Source organism: Natator depressus, chromosome 10, assembly GCF_965152275.1.
Source record: "Natator depressus isolate rNatDep1 chromosome 10, rNatDep2.hap1, whole genome shotgun sequence".
Classification (NCBI taxonomy): Eukaryota; Metazoa; Chordata; order Testudines; family Cheloniidae; genus Natator; species Natator depressus.
Genome location: NC_134243.1, coordinates 7,077,880 through 7,104,426, shown reverse-complemented (window position 1 = coordinate 7,104,426; position 26,547 = coordinate 7,077,880). Strand labels below are relative to the sequence as shown.

The window sequence follows — 26,547 nt, the reverse complement described above, 5'->3', positions numbered from 1 at the left end:
GCAGCCGGAAGGCGCACAGGGATGGAGAGGACCAGCCGGCCTTGCTGCTCAGATCCAAAGCGAGCAAACGGCTTCCTTCCCTATCCCCACACAGCAGCCACCTGGGGGAGACTCTGCCCCAGGCTGCAGGGGGGGGGGGATCCCGCTTCTGTCTCCCCAGGCCAGGGCGGCAGGCGGGTCGCTCACCTGCACAGGCTCTCGGGGATCAGCTCCAGGTTGTTGTTGGCTGCCATGAACTCCTCCAGGCTGGTCAGTTTGCCAATGCCAGAGGGAATGCCGTCAAAATCTAGCTTGTTGGAGTTCAGGTAGAGCTTCTTCAGCTTGGTCAGCTTGCAGATGGCAGACTGGGGACGGAGAGACACGCGCCACAGATCAGGGGGAGCCTGTAGCCTGGGCCACTGGGCTCTGCAGGGGCTACTGTCCAGGGCATCCTGCCAGATGCTTGGACAAGTCACTTAGCCGCTCTATGCCTCAGTTTCCCCAACTGTACCATGGGGATAACACCATCATCTGCCTGCCAGGGGTTCTGTGAGGATAAACCCATTACAGACCACAAGGGGCGCTGAAGCTATGGGAAGGGGGCCCTAGGAGCTCTTAGCTTTGCCTGAACCAGGAAGGAAAGCACCGGCCTGTTGAGTCAGAGGATGGGGAGCCAGCGGGATGCTGGCACCAGCCCCTCGGGTCTGTGATGCTGCTGTGGCATTCACAGCTTCACAAGCCAAGGACCAAGCTCCAGAGAAAGCCACCAGGCCCGTCCCACGGAGACCATGCCCTGAGCTTGGCCGTGGGAAGCCAGGCAGCTCCCTGCTGTCGTCTCGGGGGAGATCGCTACGTACGGGCAGCGAGGTGAGCTGGTTCCGCGACAGATTGAGGGTCTCCAGCTGGGTCCACTGGTCGATGCAGAGGGAGAGCTCGGAGATCTGGTTGCTGCTCAGATTGAGACGGCGCAGGCTGGAGAGGGTGTAGAGGCACTCGGGGACCCGGCTCAGCTCGTTGCACGCCAGGTCCACGTCTGGGGAAGAAGAGCAGAAGGGAAGGGCAGCCACCCACCAGACTGGGCCCAAGTCAGCTGACGGGCACGGACAACCCAGGGCTCTGGCTGGGTTACACAGTAATTGCAAGTGCATGGACATGAGGCCAGGATAATATAGCAGGTCCCGGCCTAAATGCATCCAATTTCAAAGGGACGGGGGAGGCAGCCCATCTAACAGCTGCACTCTTCCCGGGGTCAGAGCCTGGACCATCTCCACCAATAGGAGCCTGGCCAGCGGGGTCAGGACCATTTTGGGGGCCAACAGCCACACAAGGCGATTGCCTCCATCATCCTTGCAACGGCTTGCCCCACCCAGCCATGTGGCTCGTGCTCACAAGAGGAACCTTAACTAGGTGGCTGTCCCAGGGCGCTCTGGGACTGCAGGAGAATCTATGCCATGGGCTGCCCACGCTGGGACTGGGAACAGGGGCTTCTGGGTAATTTCCCCAGACACAAGGCACTGCATTGTGGGATGGAGGGAGGAGGAGCAGCTGGACCAGGGAAGATGCAACAGTTGGGGGTTGCCATCAGGGAAGATGCCACTGTGGACGACGGGTTCAGCCAGGCCTGGTCCTGGGAGATGCACCCGGCTGGCTCACACAGTGCTGGGGACAGCCACCGTGTGCGGACACAAGCCGCCATGCGGGTGGCGTGAGCTCAGCCAAAGGCTCGCTGGGAGTGGGACACCTTTCTCCAAATGCAGGGCCTCCCGGGCTGCACTCATCGCTGGACTGGCCCTGTTGCACGGCAGCAGTGGGAAGGAGGCCCGGAGAGGTGCTGTTTCCCCGTGCGTCCCCACACGTGCCCCCTCAGCCCCGGACTCTGGGGCGAAACCCCACGGGCAGCTCACCTGTGAGGTTGGTCAGGCCTTCCAGGCTGGTGGGCAGATTGCTCTGTGTGCGCTGCGTGTTCCTCAGGTGCAGGGTCTGCAGAGCCGTCATTGCAGGGAGCTGCCTTTACATGGAAAGAGAGAGAGAGAAGCAGTGAGGGGAGATCCACTGCTGGGCCGAGCCAGGGACTGGAGGGGAGATCCCGGACGGGAGGAGAGCAGGACCCCAAGCTCTGGTTCAAGAGGAGGCAAGATGCAGCACGTCCACACCAGGACTAGTTTAAACCTGGTCTCAGCTTTGCTGGGTTTCAGCCCAGCTCCCCAGGGACATGAGCCCATTCCACAAGAGCCATCCCTGCACCCGGCTGGAGGCCAAGGGTGGACTGGGCCGTGGGAGCTGGATCAGCCCTTCCTTCCTAGAGGCCGAGCTGCTCGTTCACGGCAGGCGGGGGACAGGACCTGTGCCTGTCAGAGCCACGCAGAGAGAGACGACCAGTCTTTAGGGCTGTGGCTGGCACCATGAGGTCCAAGAAACTGGTCTTATTTAAAGACTTACGGGCCGGATCCAAAGCTTCGGAAGGGCTGTGGGTGGGGTTTCCATTGATGTCATGGGGGGCTCTGGATCAGGCCCCAAGAGGCTGACCGTGTCCCTTCTAAAAGGGCTCGCTGGAGAAGGAGCAAAGGGGCCCCCCAGGCTGGGTTTTCAGGCATTTACTGGGGAGAAGGCCCTTCTGGTTGTCTTTTGGTGGCTACTTTACCTCCCCAGGCCGATGCAACCAGAAACCAGGCAAGAAACCGGACCCGCGGCCGGACAAGGCTCTTCCCAGCCAGGCCCAGGAGAGCGGCTAGAAGAGCGTCCAGCCAAAGGGGACCTCTCCTGAGCGCGTCCCACCCCTAACAGCGCCGGCAGCCTGCACCCCCGCCCGGCAGCGCAGCGGGACACCCCCCTACCTGAGCTGGGCGTGCAGCAGTGGGTTGTTGTTCAGGATCAGGGTCTGCAGGTGCACCAGCCGTCTCATCTGCGGGGGCAGGCTCTCCAGCGTGTTCTCGCTCAGGTCCAGGTACAGCAGGTCCGTCAGGTTGATGAACAGCTGATTGGGGATGTTATCGATGCTGGAGAAGAAAGACGAGCCGCGCTCGGTTTACCAGCCAGGAGAGGGGGAGGGAGGGCCGCGCCGCCCCGTGCTGGGACGGGTATGGAGAGATTGCCGTGTCGACACACCCTATCAGACATATCCGCAGCATGTGGAGATGTCCCCAGGCTGGCTTTGAGCTTCGGCCAGTGAAGCAGCACGGGCCAGCTGCTCGAGAACATAGCCAGGGTCCTGGGCTGGGTCGTGCAGCCTCACTGCTGTGGTTATCGGCGCTCGCTCAGGTCTCCACCTGCAGCAGTCACCCCCCCCGCCACTTGGGTGCAGACACACGCCCAGGTGCTCAGATCCCCACTCAGAGACAACAGAGCTCTCAGCTCCCTTCCCTGCACAACAGGGAACGGTGAGGTGACCCAGCCTAGTTACCCAACACAGCCGGGGGCACGATCCTGGCGGCGATGCACAGAACGGGGATTTCCCGGGTTCCGACAGGGACAGTGGAGGAGCTGAGCAGCACGGGACAAGCGCACAGTGATCTTTACCAGCTGCTCCAAGCGCCCCTCGCGTCAGTTCCGCCTCCCTTCTCTCACACATCCCCAGCCCCCAGAGGCGCAGGCCTCCCCTAGATCCGGAGAGCAGGGTTTGTTTGACAGGGAAATCCACGCTTGGTGAGCCAGGGATCCCCGCCTGCATGCCCTGCTGGTGCAGCCAGCCCAGGAGCCCCCTGCACGCAGCCTTGGCTGGAACCCCGGAGCAGCCAGACCCACCTGTTGTGGCCGAGATTGAGCACCAGCATGTTCTTGGCATTCTCCAGCTCCCGGGGACACTCTGTGAGCTGGTTGTAGCTCAGGTCCTGGGGGCAGGGAAGCAAGAGAGCTGTCAGGAGAACCCCTCCTTCCCAGCTGGCACGGAGCGGCCCACCCAGCAACAGCCCCGTCCCCCCCAGCCAAAATCAGCCCCCTCCCGCCATCGCAAGGATCTCCAGGGCCACACTGCTGATATATCTGTGCATATATCCAAATCCAGGACGCGGCCTCCAGTCTTTTTAACCTAGCCGCGGTTTGTGCGACCTGCCCAGCGGACCACAGGGACACCCCTTACTGTGCCATTTCCAACACAGCGGCAGCCAGAGGCAGCTGTCCTTCATCGGTTCCCTTCAGAGGGGCATCAGTGCCGCTAATTGATTCAGCAGCTGCCAACTACCTAGGGGAGCTCATGTGCATTGGGGTTTTGGGGTCTCACACCAAAACGATGGCTGCTTATCTGACGTTTATTTATTTCTCAGCTAGAGCATAGTGCTTACAAAAGAAGGATTAGGAATCCCCAAGGATATTCCTGAGCAGACTAGATCAGCTTTAAAATGGAGATGAATTTAGAGGTCAAGCAGGTTATGATGTGTGTTATGGTAAAGTGCATTACAGTAATGCCCTAAGGTCCTGATCAGAGGTCAAACTGGGCATTACCATAATACATACACTGATAACCTAAGGTCCCAATCAGGATCTGGGCTACATCATGTTAGGTCTTGTACAGACCCATAGGAAGAGCCTTGCCCCGAAGTTAACAGCCTGTCCCTTTAAAAAGAAGATCCAAGAACAAAGCCATTATAGTGTACATGGCTGTGTTCCTTGGGGAGCGTGTGGCCTATCGACAACAGCCAGGTTTTATTAATAAGGGCCAGGACCGTGAAACCTGCCAAAGAAAGTTACACTCCCAATTCCCATGGAGAGTCAATGGGAGTTAGGCACTTTTTAGCAGGCTCACCCTTGGTAAACAGGACGGCGCCTTTACATCCAGGAATCTCCAACAGTCACACTTTGCGGCACGGGTACATTTGTAAAGGGTTAATCAAGGATTAATAGAGGTTAGAAGCATGTTGCAAACAATCAGGTAGAACGTGGTATTAGGTAGGCGTGGAAGGATTAGATGGTACTGGAAAGTATCGGTAAACGTCGATTTCACCGCACGCACACACCAACGACTGGGAAAATATTTCCAACAGTCAAAATGTACAGATAGGCAAAGTCAGAAAAGTGTTGCTCGAGAACCTGGAGTCTGATTGAAGGAAGTTTACTTATATATTATATATATTGACCTGGGACGTTAACAATTTGTGTTTTCATGGTTCTAAGGCTTTAGCTTTTTGAATCTCAACATCTGCGGTCATTGGCTAATCTCTGTCCGACACGCCCCCCCCCCCATAATTTCACACAATTGAGATCATTTAAATTGATAATCTAAAAAATGCTTAAAAACAAACATTGATTATTATTCACTGAAACTGTAAAATAAATTAAAAAATCAAACGCTGCTTCGCCCCGCTATAGGTGGGGAGACGCACATAAGTAGGTGGGGTTAGAGATAGTTCTAAGCCATCGTTTATAAGTCACCTTTGGTGCTATTGGACTTTAACAACCGAGGAGCCATTTGTTAAAACACCGATTTATTGAGCCTGTATAGCGTTAAGCCATTCATGAATGTGCCCTTAAAACAAAGCGTGACTCAAAGCCATTCAGAAAGATGGGTACACTCCCCATTTTAAAAAGTGGTGCAGACAGGCAAAGAGACTTGGCAGAGGTCACACAGCACGTCAGTGGCAGAGGCAGGAATTTAACCCTGCAGTCCGGGCTCTCACCCTTTGCTCTAATCATTAGACAATGCTGCCTCTCTTTTGGGTTGATTGAGCACGCTGGTTTAGGATTTCCTTCCCCTCCCCACTGATGCTGTTGGAATCTCTCTGCTTCTTTAGTTGCACTGCACTGATTGGGTTAGGAGAGCAAGGAGGGACCCGGAGCGAACAGGGAGCACATACCAGCACCGAGAGGTCATCGAGCTGGAAAATGTCATCAGGAACTCCTGAATTCTTCAGGCTGTTCGCTCGAGCCACAATTGCCTTAAAAGGGGAAGAGAGATTTATTGTCAAGGCTCTGGATCCAGGCACGGCCCGGGCCCTCCCAAGCCCCTGACTCAGCACCCGCATCGGAGCGGGGGCAAAGACCGACCAGATGTGAGCAGGTCCTACTGGGCCGAAAGGAGGAGGATTAGCAGAGGGAGGCAGCATGTGGAAGGGAGGGCTAACGGGGACAGAAGAGAAGCTGGGTGGGATCGGAGGAGAAAACAGAAAAGCTCCTGCCATATGGAAGGGAAGCCGTGGGTTGGGGGAGGGGGGTGGATACCAGCACATTCAGCCTCTCAGCCACAGCGCTACATCCAGGGATCTCCTCCGACCCACCACCAAACAAAACTTTGACCAGACCAAGGGCCCAATCCTGTCAGCTCCCAGCAGTGCCAATGGGTGTTAAGGGTGTCCAGCCTCCCCCACCCCCCAGAGAAGGGCACCGGCACCCGCCCCCCAGGGAAGAGCCCCAGGCTGCATCTCCACAGGTGCCCCATGCTGGGCCACATAAATGCGGCCGTATTGGGTCAGACCAAAGGTCCACCTAGCCCAGTATCCTGTCTTCCGACAGTGGCTGGTGCCAGATGCCCCAGAGGCAATGAACAGAACAGGGCAATCAAGTGATCCATCCCGTCACCACCAGCTAACAGGGGTTTCCAAGTGTAACGTGACACCCCCATCTGGAGGTTAAAGCCTTAAATATGCTGACAGTATCGACATGGGCACTGAGACGGACCTCCGCAGGCGGGGAGCCCCAGAAGGCAGAGCCCCTCTCCCCTGGTAGCGGGGGGAGGGATAACCATTTAGCCCCAGCATCGCTCTGCTGACCCCGGCAACAAGACGCTTTAAAAGGCACGCAGCCCCGGCAGCCAGGTGCTCTGCCCGAGAGCGGCCCAGGGTGCCAGCCCCTTGACGGAGCCGCAGCCAGGAAGCCGGCCGGGTTACAGAACAGCAAGTGGTTCAGGAAGTTACCAAAGCATGGCCAGGGGTGGAGGAGGGGATCTTTGTGGACTAAGCTCTCCTTCAGGGGTTTGCAGCAGATCCAAAACATTCGCCAACCAGAGCGTGGGGAGAATCTGGCTACGGAGCAGCCAATCCCTCCTCCCCTGCGCGAGGTGGACCGGCTACAGCGGCCACTCACAGGCCCCGGGGAGCCACCGGCGCTCGCTCTTGGAACTGCGAAAGGAGAGGTAGCGCAGGACGCCTGCATGCAGGACAAGCCGGTAACTGCAGACAAGACCAGCCCCCATGCCGAGGCAGCCCTGGAGCATTTCCATGCAGCTAGAGGATTCAGCCTCTAGAGCGGGATGAGTTTCTAAGGTCACATTGAAGAGCTCGCTCGCCCTGTTTGGATGGGAGCCACTTGAAGCACTGGGGAGCTCTCCAAGCTCTTCCATCGGCCCAGCTGGGCCCAGGCTTGGCAAGGGAGCCTGGGCTTCCACTCTGGGATCTGTCCAATAGACACGTTCATGTTAATCAGTGGGAGAGGAGAGGCCAGTAGCTAGGGGCTGGCTGCCGGGCATCTGCAGAGAAGCGCTCTCCCCTGACGCAGCAGGGTGCTGGGCGACAGAGGGACGCAGTGCGGGTTACTCACCCGGAGGCACGGCAGGCCGGAGAGCTCTCCGTGGAGCGTGGTGAGGTTGTTGTGACTCACAGACAGGTGCTCCTGTTTGGAAAGCGAAGAACAAACGCCTGGTTACAAACACAATGAAAAGAAACCGTGGAACTGCCATGCCATTTGCTGCCGTTCACTCTGCTTGAGCTTTCTGCCCCTTACCCTGTCTTGGGGGGCCCCTTGTCTCTTTAGACTGTCCAGCTCTTTGGGGCAGGGACTGTCTACCACTGACATGCTCCGAACACAGTCAGGCTCCTTCATTCAAGTCCCAAACACTCCGGCTTATTTTGAAAAACATTGTTTTTAAAGGCTCTAGACGCCACTAGGCAGGTTGATGCTAGAGAAGAGTTCCCAGCATTTGCTTTTATCATTCCAATGGAAACTGGGATTTATTTATTTTTTAAATATTCGCCCTGCTGCATCCCGAACATTGCAGCAGTTTGCTGAGTGGCAGGGTGGCCTCAACAGGACTCAGGAGACCCAGGTTCTTTCAATTCCCTGCTATTCCACAGACTTCCTGAGCAGTCTTGGGCACATCACAGTCTCTGTGCCTCAGTTTACCAGATTCCCTCCCACCAGCGGTGTTAATATGTTAAACATAGAATATCAGAGTTGGAAGGGACCTCAAGAGGTCATCTAGTCCAACCCCCTGCTCAAAGCAGGACCAATCCCCAAGTTTTGCCCGAGATCCCTAAATGGCCCCCTCAAGGATTGAACTCACAACCCTGGGTTTAGCAGACCAATGCTCAAACCACTAAGCTATGTGAGGATAAATACATTAAAAGACTGTGTGTGTGTGTGGGGGGGGGCGGCTAAGATAAATGCCTTGGGTAGAGAAGCACCTCTTCTGTAAAGCTCTTTGAGCTCTATGGACGAAAAGCACCATTTAAAAACTAGGTATAAAGATATCGCAGGGGAACCTCTAAGTGAAGCTGACTACAAACCGAATAGGCAAAGAACAAAAGTGAAATTGACTGAACTATTTTTAGTTTGGTTACAAACAGAAATCAAAGGACTGGTGAATTTGGTTTAAAGACATTCACTCCACTTTAATCAGCAAAAGCTTCCCTCTTGCAAACACTTATGAGCAAGTTTAACTTGACCCCTGTGTGTCATCGCATCGACATCCCTAAGACTAGTCACGTGAGTGAGGACAAGCACGCATGCAGCTGCTAGACTGACATCTAGGACAGCATCAGTCACACAGGTCATGGGAGTTACTGGGGGCGTGGTTAGAAGCGAGAGTTTTAACCTGACGGGATTCCATTAAAGGTGATTTGAAAAAAAAGAAAAAAAATAATTGGGATTTGAGCCCATTTTTGCTTCTTTATAATGTAGGAAGCAGGCTGGAAAGGAGGTGCCTTTGCCCACACCATTAGATATTCAGATCTTCTTCACCAAAGAAGGCTCTATGGAGAACTAGTGAAGTTATGACACAGATTCCAAGGCCTTGGAATTATCTAGTTAGAACACAGGCCACACAATACCACAGAGCAGTTCCCGCATCAAGCCCACCTCTTGTAGCTCAGTCAGAAGTTATCTTTTAGAAAGACGCGCGGTCTGGACTTAAAAGACTTCAAGGGATGGTGAATCCACCACTTTCCTCTTATCACAAGACAGTGAAAGCCCACCAGCAGAGCGAGAGAAGGACCGTGCAGCGCCTCGCACAGGGGGACTCCTCTCTTGGTTTCATTCCAACATCTAATGAGCACTTTGGCTAAAGAAAAGACGCAAGCCCAGGTTTTGAAGATCCTTTGCAGGTCACCCTTAAAGAGAAAGGGGGTGTGTGTGTGTGTGTGTGCGTGCGCGCACGCCTGGGCACCAGACCAAGCTGCACGGGTTTTATTCCTGGCTTGGCCACTGGCCTGCTGGGTGAGCTTGGACAAGTCACAGCACCTCCCCATGCCTTGGTTTCCCCAGCTGTAAAATGGGGATAATCACGCTGACCTCCTTTGCAAAGCTCTTTGAGACGGTATGGATGAAAAGCACGAGTTAAAAACTAGGTATTATGATGGGGATGATTGTAGGGGAAGCTTTCGGGTGGGTCTGCCTGCCCATGGCACTTTCCATTTGAAGCCTGCCAGCTCCGTTTACTGGTGCTCAACGGCTCCATGCGATCACCTGCATTGCAACTCAAACCCCCACCCCAAAGCCCAGCTTCCCGAGAGCGCTGGCAGGTTTCTGCACAGCTCTTACCAGTTTCTGGAGGGAAGAGAGCTCCTCCGGCAGGTAGCACAGGCCCGTCCTGTTCAGCTTCAGCCATCGCAAGCTGGTCATGGCCTTCACGTGGTCAGGAAAATAGCCACCCTGAGAGGAGAGGGGGAGAGAAAGTCATTTTGCGGCATCCGATCGGCAGAGAAATGGGCATTGCCAGGTTTCTCATCCACCTGAGATGAAACAGACCCTGTGCTCTTAACACCCTCCACCACACCCCAGGTGTGAAACCAACCCAGGCCTCTTTGCCAAGATCCCAGCCAAACATACCAAGGCGACAGGCCGTTCTGACAGCGTATGCCTTATTGTAACAAACCCCCAATGAAATGCACTCGGACATCGCAGTTACCATGAGGCTGACACATCGGATCGTCACAGGGACAGCTGGACAGGACTCCGAGCTGCACCCCGCTGTCCACACCTCAAGGGCTCTCAGCCCCTGCTCCCCCAAACATCCTGCAGCCCCCTCATGGGATTCTTACCCTGGGACCTGCACCCTCAACAGCCCCCTGCTGTCCCTCCTGTGCGGCTCTCAACCCCTCCCCTCCACCACCCTGCTTATGATTTATTTCCCTGCTTATGCAGCCGAGGATCACGGTTGCCCTCTTAGCTTAGAGCACTGGTGGCTACAGGTGCCTGGTCTACAGGTTTTTGAGAAACTATCCCAGTGCACACTTGCCCAGCTAGGATCTGCCCTGGGAATTGACACAGAGGAGGGGAACATCTCCATGGCAGAGTGTGAATGGAGAAATGGTCAGGCAGGTTACGCAAGATGACAGGGCTTGGAGGCAGCATAAATCCCATGAATGGACACCAGCTGACCCTGATTCTGCAGCGGCCCAAGCATATGGGTCACTTCATTCACAAGAGCCTGCTCACTGGCTTCGAGGGAGCTGCTCCCATGAGTGACACGTCATGCACGAGTTTCGGTCCCTGAAGGATCATGGCCTTAGCAGGCATGTTGCCACCTCTGTCAGGAAGAGGATTTGCTTTCTAAAGAACAACCCAGCCTCCAGAGCCCCATCCTGGGAGGGGAGGGGCAGAGGCCCATACCCGCAACAAAAGGCCTCTCTAATGTGCAAACTGCTTAACCCAGATTGTGCAACTGCGTTTTACGGGCCGGCTTTGCAGTTGGTTTCCAGCGACAGGCGGAGGCCTCAACCCTGCCAGCCACCTCACAAAACAGACCCCTGCGCCCATCCCCAGTCATACCAACGGGGGCCCACCTGCATGGAACCACTGGGACGATCAGGGCCTAAATGGCTATTATTTTGTTTAACTACCTTCCAGGTCAGGTATGCCAACACTGGAATGGGAGGGCTCAGTTGTTGTGTGTGTGGGGGGGAGGTAATCGCAAAGGAAGAACCTGAATTTTAATCTCAGAGGAGGTAAAATCTCTGTGGGCCCCATCAAGGGCAGGCAGAGCAGCAATCCCGCTCCTCAGATGCAGCGACTGGCATGGGCCAGCGTGAGCTCATTATCTGCCCGGCCTGGTTACAGTTTCACGCAGGGTAGGAATCAGTATAAATGTAGCACATTGGGTCATCCCAGGGGTCAAGCTCCTTAGTAGCACAGTCAAATTATGCATGCATCAAATATCAGTCATGTCACACCACTGGGGCAAAGCTGGGGGGAGTCATTTATGTCTCGCGTATGCAAGCAAAATCACCCGTGGCCAAGGGCAAGTAATGGGCCCAGGGAAACAGGGTTGACTTGCGAGCAAAGCCAAAGGACTAGCAGCACCCAGCAGCATCTTAACCCCTGGTCGGAGAAATATAACTCAGAAGAGCAGCATTTCCAAGGAGGAAACACGATTGGGGGATTAGAGCAGGGGACTGGGAACAACAGTGCCTGGGTTCCATTCCCAATTCTGCCAGCGTGGCCGTGGGCAAGCCACTTCATCTCTCTGGGATGCATCAGAGGTTCTCACCCTTCTTCTTTTTGCGCCCCAGAATCCCCCGGACATGCTATAAAAACTCCACGGCCCATCTGTGTCGCAACAACTGTTTTTCTGCATATAAAAGCCAGGGCCAGCGTTAGGGGTAGCAAGCTGGGCAATTGCTCCGGGCCCCACGCCACAAGGGGCCCCATGAAGCTAAGTTTCTCAGGCTTCAGCTGCAGCCCCGGGTGGCAGGGCTCAAGGACCCGGGCTTCAGCTCCATACAGTGGGGCTTTGGCTTGGGCCACAGCAAGTCTAACGCCGGCCCTGCTTGGCAAACCCCCTGGAACCTGCTCGCGGCCCCCAGTTGAGAACTGCTGTTTTACAAACTTGCCCCCTTTACAGGGATCATGAGGAGACTTAATTCGTTTCAGTGCATGGAGCCCTGGTTTAAAAATGCTAGGCAAACGCCAAGTCTCATCAATGCAGCCATTAATAACAGCATAGAGCAGAACCAACATGACAGTACATCGTGCTTTTCAGCCTGCCATGGGATCCATTCATATCTCCCCCCTCCGGGCCCCAGAAAGGGGCTCTGAAATTGCCAGGCATCTCTGGCAACTAAACACAGCCTCTCCTCCTCTCTCAAAAATCAGCTCAACAGAGGCACGCACAGCTCCAATCCCTGGGGGAGGCCTCTGGAGGATAAACACCCACCGCAGTAGCTCAAAGCATGATCTCCGGCCCCACGATGCAGCCACAGGGGTGAGCAACTGTCTAAAATTAGCCATGCAGGAAGCAGGCAGGGCCTAGACTCTGGGAGCTGCCCAGCCACCTCCCTGTCTGTTTCCCAGCCCTGGGCTTTGCCCACAGCCCAGCCCCAGAATTAAACTCCCCTCCCCCCACCCAGCCCAGCTCAAGGGGGGCCCTGATTTACCTTGAAGTCATTCCCACTCAGATCCACCCCCCTGATAAAGGGGAGCACTCCAGTGGCAGCCATTATTCCTCTCAGCTGCAGCCAGTGGGGCTGGCTGATCCTCCTGGCAGGGTGTGTTACATTGACACAGCCCTCAAGGAAGCAGGGGCTGGCCCTTCGCACACTACAGCCAAACTTGATGGAGGCCGGGCTCTCCCTCTTTTAACCCCTTCATTGACGAGGGCGCTAACAAATTTCCCAGACTTAGAGAAGCCTGCTTTTACACACACACCCCAGGGGGAGAAGTGATTGCAGCTGCCTGTCTTGTGCAGACACACAATTTGGTGTAAAGCCCCCTTTGTTTGGTCCCTGTGGGGAAATCTGTCCTCATTCTCCTTTGCGGTTCATTCTCACCTACTGCTGAGAACTCTCCTAGCTGCGCTCCTCCAAGCACGATTTTTAGATCATTTTTCATACCCTCACATATCCCGGCCTAGCCCCCTGTAACAGTGACGGTGAGAAGAGGATGCTTGTGAGGCAGCCTGATTGTTAGTGTTTTCATGTGTGATGTGGAATATTTTAAAGACACGTTACTAGCACTACAGCCTTGTTGTGCATTCATGTTGTTTGCAGTCATTAGAGGTGTTTTGTTCATTTTTATTATAGCTCCTGTCCTCGTGAAAGATCCAAAACGCTCCCCAAACTCCTGAAACACCGCCATTTCCGGGGTGAAGGGCAGCAATCGGTGAAGGAGAGGGGGTGTATTTGTGAAGGATGCTGGGACGAACATCGACTGCTGGGAAAATAATACCGAGCAGATCTCAAAGCGCTTTACAAACAAGGGCAGCATCATTAGCCCCATTTCACAAAAGAGGAAACTGAGCCAAGGTGCTTTCCCAAAGTTACCCAGCTAGGACTAGGACCTAGGTCTGCAGAGTCCCAGTCCAGTCCAGTCTAGTCCTCTCTTCAACATCAACATGGAGCAGGTAGGGCCTCAGCCCTTATGGTCTCACTTCAGCTCTGCTCACGTAGCTGTGCAGTGCCCGGAAGTGGGGGGTTTTTACCCTCAAAAGCTTATGCCCAAATAAATCTGTTCATCTTTAAGGTACCACCGGACCCCTCGTTGTTTTCATTGATTTCAGTGTATTTGTCTGCACGACATGCTGGCTGTCTTTGTGGGCAAAAGGAGACAGGCTATTAAGAATAACTAACAAATATTAATAATAAAACAATGCTAATGGCCTCATTGTGCTCCCCCCATCCCTTTTGTCTGTAGCCACTTGCTGTCTCTTGCCTCAGATCCTGTGGGGCAGGGACCTCTTTTGGTTGTTTGTACCACAACCCAGCACAGTGGGCTCCTTTTGGTCCACGACTGGGGCAAGCTACGGTTGCCACCCCTGAGCTCCCCAAAAGCCAGGACATCCGGGAGGATCCTGAGCCCATAAAGCTCCCCAGGTGGCAGCGTGGACTGAACACCCTTACAGATCTCCCGCTCCCGGGACAGCGACCTCAAAAAAGGGACGATCCTGAGAAAACCTGCATAGGGGGCAACCCTAATTTAGGAGTGAGGGATGCTAGTGTGTGGCGGCGGGGTGGGGGGTGTCTCCCGGGGCGGGTTTTCAGCGCTTCCCCCCAGAGTCTCGGTCAGCTCGGTATGTAGGACCATGTGCTTGTGCTAGAGCTGAGCCCCATGTCCCCAACCCCTGCGCCCGCTGGAAGGCTCTTCCTGGCCCCGCTGTGCCTTTAAGGCGAAGCGCTGCCGGGATCCGCCCACGTGTGACGAGCCCGGAGCAGGGGGCGAGGGGCGGGGTGCGATTGGCAACAACCCACCCGGTCGTTCCGTTTCGGAACGCTGAGACAACGGGCGGGCGCTCCTATTGGTCCGCCCCGGCTCGACCGAATCTCGCTGTTGCCAACGTTCGCGGCGGCCGCAGAAGCGGCCGCTGCCCTGACCGTGGGGCCGGCCGAGTTGTGTTCCAGCCCCCGGGGCCCGGGCCCTGCCGGGATCCGCCTCGACATGCCCTGACCTAGCGGGGCTCGCTGCCCAAGGTGAGCGCGGTCGCGCCTCGCCCGGGGGCAGGGCTCAAGGAGACGTGTGGGGTGTGTGGATCTAGAGCGGGGGGCCCCGTGATCTAGACCCGGGGAGGAGAAAGGGGGGGGGATCTAGACCGCTGTGTGAGCGCTCCCCGTCGGTTTACACAGCAAGGGCACGTGGGGCGGGAGCAGAGTCCCTGCTCCGCAGCTGCGTAGGTCGGGCCGATGTAGGGGACAGGGTGCGTCCGCGTACCGCAGGGGAAAGGGGGGCGCTTCCCTGCTTCCCGCCCGCCCGGGCTGGGTGTTTCTGGCCGCCTGCGTCCGATCCCGCCTGGGACCGGGCGTTGATCCCTGTTGGCTCCCAGGCCGGGCCGATCCCCCTGGGCGAGCGCCTCCAGCCTGGCTTGGCCGCTGCGCCAGCGCTCGCGGCCTGGGGCAGCTTGGGCCTCTTGCTCGCCTTGGGCTCGCTCTTCCTCACCCTGCGGGGACAGGAGCCCACAGCTGAGGGGCCAAACCGAATCGGGCCCTACGGGGTGGGTGTTGGGGGGGGTGTGACTCTGCCTCCAGCTGTGTAGTGGGGCTGGGGAATGCGGTGTGACTCTTTCACCCCTCCCCGGTGTAGTTCTCCGCACCCCAGGCTGTGAATGAAAATGGCAGCCCAGACGAGTGACAGCAGTGAGGCTGAATCATAGAATATCAGGGTTGGAAGGGACCTCAGGAGGTCACCTAGTCCAACCCCCCGCTCAAAGCAGGACCAATCCCCAGTTTTTGCCCCAGATCCCTAAATGGCCCCCTCAGGGATTGAACTCACAACCCTGGGTTTAGCAGGCCAATGCTCAAACCACGGAGCTATCCCTCCCCCCAGGTGCTGTGGGGCTGCGAGCTAGCAGAGGTGGCGTGTCCCCCCTCCCCCTGCCCTGGAGACTCCTGCTCTGGTGTCTTAAACCGTCTGCACTTGTCAGTCCTGCTGTGGGCAGCCACCCACCACGGTTGGGTTGTGCTGTTCCCAGAGGAAGTGCAGTCTAGTGGTTGAAGCAGGAAGGGTGGCTTGTGTAGCTAGCTCTGCAGCTTCAGTGGTTGTGTGCATTTGAGCCACTAGGCTTGCTGTGCCTGTTTTATCTGCAGGCGGGCAGACTGGGGGAGTGGGGGGTACTTGCCTGCTGGAGCGATGCTGGGGCTTAATATTAACTTTGTTTTGCATGGGGAGTGCTAGTTAATTGCAGGTTAACGCTTCAGGGCAGCCACCTGTAGCTTGTGACAGATCATCTCCAGACAGAGAGGGGGGACGTTCTGTGCCAAATGCACGGGGCCGCGATCTTGTTTCTTCTCTGTAGAAAACAAGGTCCGTCCACTGTATTCAGGGACATACTGCCTGCTCCCATAAACACCGTATATTTGAGGGACTAACAGACTCGTTTCTGCTCTTTAAGCCGGTTACCTCGGGAAACCTGCTACATGTTCATAGCCTTGTTGATTCCTTGATCTAGCCCCGCTTGGCATTCGGTGACTGCCTGCTGGTGAGGGCGGTGCATGCTGAAATGAGGGGCTTGGCACCGGAGCGCCCGCTTTGCCAATAGGCGTGCTGCCCTGTGGTGCGTGTGTTCTGAAGCAGGAACTGCGGCGGGGAACTAGATTTTGAGCCCTTAATAGCCTGAGATCCTAGCCACCCATAAACTGTTGATTTGCATCTCTCCTGTTCCCGTAGTGACACAGTGAAACTGAGCCGTTGTGGGATCGTTACTCATGAGCTGTGCCTGCCCTGTGAGCAATGGATACAGACGCTGTGTGGGCTTCAAACTACAGGGGAGGGGAGGTCTACGCTGTGGAGTTCACCGGCAGAATTGTACGCTCCCAGTGTCGCAGGATCTAATAATTTGGTTGCGGCCCCTTTCTGTGGCGAAGCAGCAGTAGGAAAGGAGTAGGGCTCGGCCTGTGAAGGGATGTGCGCGGTGGTCTCCTCTGCTGGCTGTGGGGTGAAAATAATGCCCATGTGGCCCTGCAGCTTGGAAAGGGGAGGATTGCAACGTTAAACTAAGAGGATGGACATAGGGCATGGTGGAAATAGGACAAGGCAGCTGCTTGATTGCTAATGCTGCTGGAGGAGCTTCAGCCTTGTTTTGTTCACTGGCTGAAAGAAGCAGAATCTCCACGTGAAGGGCAGTGCGAGGTGCCTTTATCTTGAATGGACTTTAAGCTGCTTGAGCAATCTTAGACAATCCCCTGCACTGTATCTTTAAGGGAGTCCTGTCGGGGCTTCAGCCAGTGCTTTATAATGATACTCTGTAATGCCTGCTTCCTTACATCTGTAGCTCTAAAAGCACTTTACAACATACCTCTGGGTAAACAGAGTCACAGAGGGCCTGGGACTTGATCGTGGTACTGCAATGATAGTGCTCTGGACTCCTGTCCCAGCCCCCTGCTCTAACTACTGTCCTAGAGCAAAGATGTTGTCTAGAAACTGAATGTGAGTCTCAGTTAAGTTTCCATTACAAGAGTCTGAAAATCCTGTTGCACCAAATACCTCCCTTTCTCAGTGTAAGAGAAACAGGGGAGGACCTCCGTTAACATCCATCTTTGTTTAATTATCTCTCCTCCCGTCCCTGTCACGTTTCCAGGGCTGGGTTCAGTAACCTGTAGAGGAAGGACTCAATGTTCTCATTGTAGCAGAAACATGTTAAATGGAGGACTTCTCCTCTGATCACCAAGTGCTGGTTATTGGGGCTGTTATAGCAACTTGGAGGCAATTCCAGGTTTGGCAGGGGGAGGGCATGGAGCTGAGAGTGGTAAGAAGGTGTTGATAAGGCCAAGGGGCAAGAGGAACTAAGAGGGGAGATGGAGATGTGATTATGTAGACCCAGGAAGGTGAGTATGAAGAAGCTATCAAAGACTAAAGAGATCTACTGCGTCTGTTCCCTGCTTTCTCTAGTCTTGATTTGGCTGCACTGGGGGTTACAGTGGACAAGAAGCTGCATTGGAGTCAGCAGTGTGCCCTCGTTGCCAAGAAGGCTAACGGCATATTGGGCTGAATTAGTAGGAGCATTGCCAGCAGATCGAGGGACATGATTATTCCCTTCTATTTGGCACTGGTGAGGCCACATCTGGAGTATTGCATCCAGGTTTTGGCCCCGCGCTACAGAAAGGATGTGGACAAATTGGAGAGAGTCCAGCGGAGGGCAGCGAAAATGATTAGGGGACTGGGGCACATGACTTACAAGGAGAGGCTGAGGGAACTGGGCTTATTTAGTCTGTACGAGAGAAGAGTGGGGGGGGGGGGGATTTGATAGCAGCCTTCAACCTCCTGAAGGGGGGTTCCAAAGAGGATGGAGCTCGGCTGGTCTCAGTGGTGGCAGATGACAGAACAAAGAGCAATGGTCTCAAGTTGCACTGGGGTAGGTCTAGATTGGATATTAGGAAAAACTGTTTCACTAGGAGAGTGGTGAAGCACTGGAATGGGTTACCTAGGGAAGTGGTGGAATTTCCACCCTTGGAGGTTTTTAAGGCCTGGCTTGGCAAAGCCCTGGCTGGGATGATTTAGTTGGGGATTGGTCCTGCTTTGAGCAGAGGGTTGGACTAAATGACCTCCCGAGGTCTCTTCCAACCCTAATCTTCTATGATTCTATGAAATGTCCCAGCTAATGACCATCCGTCCCTTCCCTGGGGAGGCTGTTTCACAAACTAGTAGATGCTCTTGTGTGAAAAATTTCCCTGATCTTCAGTACCCTCAAATGGTTCCACAAAGCCACCTTGGACCCCAGCCTGGGCTCCTCACCTTGCATATTTCTTTCTCCTCTGCAGGTTGAACATGGCTGAGCTGGTTCATAAAAGGGGGAAGAGGCGGGACGACAACGGGCTGGGCAGTGCTGTTGACTTCCTGTTGGCCAACGCCAGGCTGGTGCTTGGGGTGGGGGGTGCTGCTGTGCTGGCCATCGCAACTCTGGTGGTGAAACGGGTAAGCCTGGGTTCCCTCTGCAACATGACTAGTGACTAATGTCCTGTTCACACTTGTCGAGCTGTGACTTCTGCATTGGGACTTCAGGAACTTAAGTAGCTGTCCCTTGTTAACAAAAGAGCGACACTCCCAGATTGCAAGGGATTAAGACCTTGCAATGCATCCTTCCGAAAACCGCCCTAGCCACATCAATGCAGCAGACCTTCTGTACATGTCTCTCTTTCCAAACAGTCTTTGACCTCCTCTAAGTAGAGTCTGTGATCTGGGCCAGTAGAAGCTCTGCATGTGATATCCATGTGATCAAAGATCACAAAGCCTGTTGTGTGTATTTCTTGAGGGAGGAGCATTACTACAGGGGGCAAGGGAGAGAAAGCGAGTTGTCTCCATCATTCTTCCCAGCCTGGGACACTGAAATATCCCTGAACTCTGCCTATGAAGGCGATTTGGCTTTCTGTTAAAAGGAAGAAAACCGTTTGGTTTCCTCAACAAACAAACGAAAAAACAGGACTGCAAGATTTTTCTCATTTAGAACAGGGTGAATTGTTTTCAATCAAAGAGATTTAAATGACTGATTTTAATGATGGTTTGCATTTGTACTGTCTAGTTATTTCCCTAAAGAAAAGTTGATTCTCATTGGCTGGTAACTGTGTGTTTTTACGTTGATTTGCAACTAAATATAGCAGTTACAGTTTAGGTATATTTAGTGGGGTTTTTTTGCTAACCAGGAGGATACATTGTATCTATACACATTTATTTAAGCCAGAGGTCCCCAACGTGATGCCTGCGGGTGCCGTGGTGCCCGCCAGGGCATTTTTGTGTGCCCACAGGACACCCCACCGCCGAGAAGCGTTGCCGTTTGGCAGCGGGGTGTCCGGCGCCGACCACGGTCTTCTGGGAATAGCAATATGCTATTCCCACAAGAAAGGTTGGGGACCACTGATTTAAGCAATTCTATAGCATAACTTAGATTTTGTATGTTAGAAAGTGGTGAATGATGCATTCCATCTTTAGTAGATTAATCTTTTACTTGTTGTTTGGGTCAAATTCCAATCCCATTTGGATTGACATTCAAATTCAGTTAAAATGCACAAAACCAGCGTTTAAATTTGTTATGAATTAAAACTACCGTAAATGTGCTGGATACATATTTTGCATTTAAAATTAAGTGATGTATTAAACAAAAGACGTATTAACTGTAGTTAGTGACTTGAACTGATTATTTCTGGCCACTGCATCCTTCAAGATTTTAGGTCCTCACACCTAGTTTTCATCCATAGATGGAAGCTCTCCTGGTTTTTCAGCTCCAGTTGGTGTCTCATCTTTGAATGAACTAATCATTGAACTGAACTAATTGAATAAACTGAAATAAAGAAAATATTTTCTCTGAGTCTGTAGAAGAGGCTACTGCTGTCAAAAGTGGTTTAGCACTTCATCAGACTCTGGCTCTAGGCCAGAGACTTCCATCAGTGCAGTGAATTGACTTTTTTTTAAAACTTGGCAGCAAATATGTACTGCTTAATATTATTTATGGTGTTTAATTTAAATGATCATAAGAAGTTTAGGCCTTAACATAGGTTGCCAATTTCAAATTTAATTTTAAATCGATTTATTAAAAAAAAAATCATCCTTGTTTTCATTTAAACTAAGGAAAATCTGATTTTTTTTTAAATCCATTTCTTTAATCCACTCTGATTGAGAATAAGGAGCGAGGATTCAAAGGGAGAGGAAAGACTGTGCTGTATCTACATGTTCACCCCCGACAGAAGCGCTCTCTGATTTGTCTAGCGTCTCTGTTCGTCTGGTGTGGAAATTCTGTCTTATAGTTAGACTAAGACACAGCAAATCCCCTGTAACATTCACAAGGGGGAAGAACAGCTGAGCTCTGAAACAAGCCCATCAGTCTGCAGAACCAATTAATCTATGGTACACGTCCTCATGTTACCCTCTGCGTGTCTAGACATGCTCCCTCTGCATCCGGTGTGGGGCAGTGTACCGGGGGGCTGCATTGCTGCTTACCCTCCATACTCTTTGTTCTGTAGTGCTGGCAGCTGAGCGTAGTTCGTGGGCAGTAAAAACTTGCATGAAAAGTAAATAAAACTGTTCTAGAGCAGTCCGCTTCTGGACGGATGGATGCTTTGGCAGCAGAGCTGGGGTGAGTCCGTCGGAGATGACCACTGGTAAGAGCAGTGACGCAGCTGTGAACCTTCATTCTTGCATTTGCTCCCACAGCTGATAGACCGAGCCACCAGCTCGCCCGACGAGGACGATGCTAAGGCAGAGCAGAAGTCCATCGAGGAGAGCTGGCAAGATCTGAGCTTGATTAAGGCAGTGCCAAAGCCTCCAAAGAAGCAAAGCCGGGCAGATCTCGGCAAGTCTCTGCTGTCCACATCTGCGACCCTTCCTGCCCAAGGTCAGGATCAGTGCTGCGTCTCCTTACTCCTAGTGTCCAAATTCTAGACAGGGTTAAAACACCTGTCCTAGGTGTTCACTGCGTGTTGTTGCCATCAGGCAACCTCTTGTTTTCGTACTGATTGTTGTTCCCTAAGTCACACTACACGACCATATGAGAACTCCTCCATCCTCTGGCTCCTGGGGAACTCATCCTGTCTCCTGTCATGGACCAGTCCTTGCCTACCCTTTTCGGCTAGCCACGCTGACTCGTCTCCATGGGCTTCTTGTTTGGCATCGGGGTGTTACATCAGTGGTTAATTTGGCCCAGTGTGTTCCACACAGCTGGCTGGCTAGTGGGTGGCGGATGGCACAGTTCACAGCTGGTTCCACATCACGTTAGCAGGGGAGAGATGGTTACACTCACTCCTGAGTCTCCTTGCCATCTAGACCAGATGGGGCATATTTTAATCCAGAAATGAGAGAGCTGGCCGGATTGTGGGAGGCTGGTCTAGACTGCTTGGAGCATCAGCCAGGTAGTCAGTGTAGATACTAAGATACTCTGAGGCATCAAGCAGAGGGTGGTCCTGGAATGTGGAGCTCTTCTCATTTAAGTGCCTGTTCAAAGCCAGCCCATCTGGCAGTGATTGCAAGTCACTGCTTCTGTGTTGTCATTGGCTTCCATAAATTACTTATTCATAGATTCATAGAATATCAGGGTTGGAAGGGACTTCAGGAGGTCATCTAGTCCAACCCCCTGCTTAAAGCAGGGGCAGTCCCCAATTTTTGCCCTAGATGGCTCCTTCAAGGAGTGAACTAATTACCCTGGGTTTAGCAGGCCAATGCTCAAACCACTGAGCTATCCCTCACTCACTTGTAGTATTGTAGCCTGGAGAAGCCCAGTCACAGACCGGGTCCCCATTGTGCTAGGTGCTGTACGAAAACAGAACTGACAGTGACTGCCCCCAAGAGCTTTTGTGGTGGTTTTATCTAGTTTGTAATGGGGTGTGCCTGAATCAAAGCCACCAGGGTAGAAAGCCCCCATTGTGGAACTTGAGGGGACATCTGTGCTGTGATAAAAGACCCATGGGCCACCTGACCCAGGCTCCTGGGGCTATAAAATTGCAGGGTAAAGGTTCGGGCTCAGAGACCGTCCTCCCTCTGGGGGTCCCAGAGCCCAGGCTCCAGGCCGAGCCCAAGTGTCTACACTGCAATTTTATAGCCCCGTAGCGTGAGCCCGAGTCAGCTGTACGTCTCTTACGGCAGGCAGACGTACCCTGAGTCTCTAAAGGACCAGATTGGGTCAGGAGACCTGGGTCTCATTTCCAGCTTTGGCACTGAATCGATGACCCAGGGCAAGTCACAAAGTCTTTCCTACTGTGGCTTTTCAGTCTGACGTGTGAGGGTAATCCCTGTCCCAGCATGGTCGTAGGGCTTAGTTGTGATCTTTGAGTGAAAGGTGCTGTGTAACTGCAGAGCATTCACTGGTACTTTGCTGGCAATCTCAGCTGAGAGGCCAAGGATTGGATGACCCTGGACATCAAGCTAAAGCCTTGATGATCCTTCCAGGTCAGGAGTGAGACGTGTCGGATGCAGCTAGCATGGGGGAAGCTGGCACTGCCGCTGCTCATGCTGTTGCTGTTCTGAGTACAGATTTGGTCTCCAGCTCTGATGATGGTGATCATTATTTTTTGTACTTACAATGCCCCCTCTGGAAGCATTGACTCTCTAATACATCTCTTTATTCCCTTCCCAGCCGCTGAGCCTCATGGCCATCCCACCTCCCCGGAGACTCCCCAAGAAGAATCCAGGACTCTTTGTCTCACGTTCCAGGAGAAACTCCTCTCTTACTACAGAAACCATGTCACCATCCCAGAGACGGACGTGGCCCTGGGTAAGCAGCTGGCAAAGGACATCTGCATTGAACTGCAGAGCTTCCTGCAAAACAAGTGCCCAGAACTGCCCTTCGGCAGCATGTTCCTCAGTGGTTCCCTCTGCGACGACCTCCAGGTTGTTGCTGCTGACCATGTCTGCTTCATGCTGCCCTTGGTATTTGAAACCACGCTCTGGAGCCTCATCCCAGGCAAGGACACCATTGTACAAGACCCCCAGTTCTGGATGATCAGGCGGACTGACCTGGAGTACTTCCCTCGCGGGAGCAGCCCTTGGGACAGGTTCATAGTAGGCGGGTACCTCTCCTCCAACGTGCTCAATGAGGTGCTTCATAAAATGCTGGTGGCCTCCGTCAACTGGCCTGCCATAGGCAGCATGTTGGAGTGCCTCATCAGACCCGTGGTGGCTTCTGAGGAGCTGAAGTTGGAGGTTACGCATTACGAGACCCAGCTGAACATAACCCTCTGCCCAGTGACAGAAGCTGGGGATAAGGTTCTTCTTGCCATGCCTCCAAAAGGACTTGTGGGAAACCTCTGGCGACAAAGCTTTTATAGGTCTGAGGTCTCCAAGCTTAAAGATCTGGATGCTGCAGACTCTGGAGCCAGGCGGTGCTGCCTCAAAATCCTAAAAGGCGTCTGTAAAAACCATCCCTTCTTGAGCAAACTGACTGGCAGCCACCTGACTCATGTCCTCCTCCACCTGAGTGAAGCTGAATCAGACTGGGGAGAGGGAGCCCTGGCTGCGAGGTTCCAGCACGTACTCGAATCATTGGTTGGCTACCTGGAGACAGGCTTCCTCCCCTGCTATTTCAACAGTCAGATTAACTTGTTCTGCGAGCTGCTGGAAGAGGAGATAGATGAGATGGGGTATGCACTCTACAGTGCTGTATCTCAGCCAGACCTCTTGTTGCAGGAACGTGTCGATAAATGAATTGCGAGCCTGGGAGATCCTGATTGTAGGTTTTTTGCGCTTCTCTGCATCCACTTCTCCAAGATGAGTGGATTGCAAAGCTTCTCACTTCCTAGTCGCTACCAGGTGAAATCCTTGCACTTAGTGAACGAAGTATTCACTTTTTCGACACAAGGTGCCTGAGTAAAGGGATGGGAAATGAGATCTGGAGCCTATCACCACCAGGTCTCGCCACTTCCAATCCAGCCCATGGCTGTAATCTCAAGAAGTCAGGTACCATCTATTGAGTGGTGAGGCCTGGGTGAAGTGAGTTTGGTCTCCCTCCAGTTCCTAGTGAACTAGTGTCCCTACCAAACTGCCATCACGGTTGGCACGGTAACATGATGAGGCCCAGGACTGAATGGGCCTGGAAACTGAACTGAATTTCCCCTTGTTCCTGGAGATAGGCCCTGCAGACCAAGACCCTAGTGAGTGTGGCGAACCTTACACTGCCATTGCTTGTCCTGTACCTTGGCTGTGTATAAACTGGACTTGTCTTCAGGGCTCTCAGTCCAGCCCCTTTCACGAGCACAAAATTCACTCTTAAAGTGCCAGGCTCTCAACTTCTTGGGGGGCGGTGTTGGAACCTGGTATGTATTTGCAAACCCAGGATGTTGGCAGCATGAAGGGACAGGCCTGAGGAGAGAATCAGTATCAACTGATCGTGCACCACAGGATATTGCCATAGCCAGTCAGCTCCCATCTGCTTTTTCCTGACGCACTTTCAGTGTTACGAGTGCTGCTGCCCCACAGGACAAGCTAAATCTAACCGGTGTTGCTCATTCCGTTAACGTGAGCTCCAATAATAGGGGTTCAGGATGCGATTGTGAGTCTCTTTTTTTTTTTTATGTTTTCACTCTCCCTCCTTATGCACTTTTTGCTACAAACTTCAGCGGGAGCTCCACAGCGGGATTAAGGGTGGTGGTGATTGAAGGAGAGAGATGGGTCCTACAGGGTTGTTTCCACAAAGCCTTTCGGTATAGATGGAACTAAGTGATCCTGAATCTTGCTACAACTGTGGACACACAAAAGATGGTAGCCTGGCTGCAAGTTAGGACAATGCTGTAGCTACTGCTGTTGTCCCCAAGTTCCCCTCTGCTTTAAAAATGAATCATGTTGACAGTCCCCACTCCAGCTTTTCAGATTCAACTGTTTTATGCATATGTTGCTGCTATCTAGCGATCCTGCCCCTTCTAGGTCACCAGTAAGACTCCGCTTACCCCCAGAAAGGGGCAGGATGGGGATGATGCTTTAAGCAGAAGGCTTCCTGTTAGCAAGAGCTGAAGTGGTTTTATGTTTGTCTTCCTGTTAAGAATGAGTTGGTTTTGTAGTGCTGCTCAAAGATTTACTTTGGTACCAGCTCTATTTCAAATACTAAAAATACATTTTCTGACTGTTCTCGTGAATTAAGAACCATGCCTGTTTTGCACACTATGGGTAGAAAATAAACCTGCAGCCTTTTAATGTGAGTATCTACTGGTGTTTAGTTTTTTCTGCAGAGATGGTATTTTGTGTTTTGTGGGGGGGAGAATAATCTGTTTCTCAGTGCACTGTGATTTCCTCTAATCTGAAGACTACTTGATCTGTAGGCACTAAACCATGTTAGTGACGAGAATAAAACCTCACTGCGGAATGGGTGTCTTGTGTTGGATAACTGCATTGGCTCTGCCTATCTGGGTACTTATGGCCCTCGCTACCAGAGGATGACTCCCTGCTGCTTTAAAGATAGTACAACTCTATCACTCTCCCCCAGCCCCTTCACAGATTTCACCCTGAGGGGAGATTTCACTCAGGAAACGGCAGCTCGAGTTGAGGGACTCAGGCCTTTAATTCTGTTTCACGATGAGCTGTAGCGTAAAAGGCATTTCTTGCTGCCTTAGTTTTCCTGGAGAACAAGATTCCTGTACGTGCTACTAGAGTTTCAAAACTGTCTGCGCTCGCTCTTACGTTCCCTTTAGCTGAATGCGTGTATAGTGCTCTGACAATTGAAGTACTTGGCTGGCCAAATGGGGACACTGTCTTTAAACCACGCTTTGTGTTGTGCGGTGAAACTGATAAGAGATCATGCTGAGCGTGTTTTAGCTGTGTGGCAAGAAGCAGCAGAGGCTTGCTTCTGTGGGTGAATAGGCTGCAGCCAGCTTACTGCTACCATAGTTATAACAGTGCTGACTAAAGTTCTGCTACAGTGTTCAGCCAGCTCAGTGCTTGCCCTACAAAGCCTCTTTTAATCCTTTGATTTTAGCCAGCAGGTCGGGGATGTATTTTTAGGCCACAGCTGCTCCTAACAGTAGGAGTGAGGGACAGAGAAGTAAAATGGAATGTTACATGGTATTTCTGTTGACCTTTCTTTGTATTTTGCCCTGATCCCAGGAGAGTTACTGCAAAGTTGTCTGAAGGTGGGGAAGTTGCTATAATTCAGTTTGAGGAAGGACACTTCCCCTGCCCTCATCCTCAAGCATTTTAAAATGGGACTGGCTCTCTGAGGATGAACTCCATGGGTTTCAGTAGAGTTACTCCCCAGTTCCTGGGTGAGCATAATGCAACCAGGACTACCTATAACTGATCAGATCAGCTTCTCTGACTCAAGTCACGTCTAGCAAGTATTTTTGCTTCTTTCCTTCCTGTCTGCTGAACCTTCTGCCTCTCCTCTGTACTAACAAAGGGATTTGTGTTTCTGTATTTCTAGAGCTTCATTTGCAGTGCCTGCTAAGGAAAGGGAAATCAAGGCTCTCTTCTAAACAGATCTATTAGCTACCAGAGGGGGTAGAGGGAGTCTTCAGAGGTACAGGCAAGCTGCATGTTGAATGCCAAAGGACTTTATACATCACAGCAGAAAAGGGCATATAAACCTAGTGTAAAGGC

The 26,547-nt window shown here is 52.9% G+C and overlaps 2 protein-coding genes across 2 annotated transcripts in view; one reads left to right on the top strand and one right to left on the bottom strand.

Moving 5' to 3' along the window:
- Positions 1-12,626, bottom strand: part of FLII (FLII actin remodeling protein) — a 28,780-nt gene extending 16,154 nt beyond the window's left edge. Inside the window, 9 exon segments of the mRNA XM_074965073.1 lie at positions 187-344; positions 837-1,012; positions 1,884-1,987; positions 2,814-2,975; positions 3,721-3,806; positions 5,766-5,846; positions 7,444-7,515; positions 9,661-9,771; positions 12,495-12,626. Coding sequence (XP_074821174.1) covers positions 187-344; positions 837-1,012; positions 1,884-1,987; positions 2,814-2,975; positions 3,721-3,806; positions 5,766-5,846; positions 7,444-7,515; positions 9,661-9,771; positions 12,495-12,557 — 1,013 coding nt within the window. The 5' untranslated portion in view covers positions 12,558-12,626.
- A 1,763-nt stretch (positions 12,627-14,389) lies between these two features.
- Positions 14,390-25,313, top strand: MIEF2 (mitochondrial elongation factor 2). The gene is made up of 4 exons (XM_074964560.1): positions 14,390-14,522; positions 18,303-18,456; positions 20,686-20,866; positions 22,601-25,313. The coding sequence occupies exons 2-4, from the start codon at positions 18,310-18,312 to the stop codon at positions 23,665-23,667; spliced, it is 1,395 nt and encodes a 464-aa protein (XP_074820661.1). The 5' UTR covers positions 14,390-14,522; positions 18,303-18,309; the 3' UTR covers positions 23,668-25,313.
- The last annotated feature ends 1,234 nt before the right edge of the window (positions 25,314-26,547 follow it).

Bases quoted from the DNA above. Each gene is read 5' to 3' on its own strand.
- MIEF2 (XM_074964560.1), top strand. From the start codon at position 18,310: ATGGCTGAGCTGGTTCATAAAAGGGGGAAGAGGCGGGACGACAACGGG. The intron at 18,457-20,685 runs GTAAGCCTGGGT...TTGCTCCCACAG, and splicing joins CAACTCTGGTGGTGAAACGG to CTGATAGACCGAGCCACCAG. The intron at 20,867-22,600 runs GTCAGGATCAGT...TTCCCTTCCCAG, and splicing joins TGCGACCCTTCCTGCCCAAG to CCGCTGAGCCTCATGGCCAT.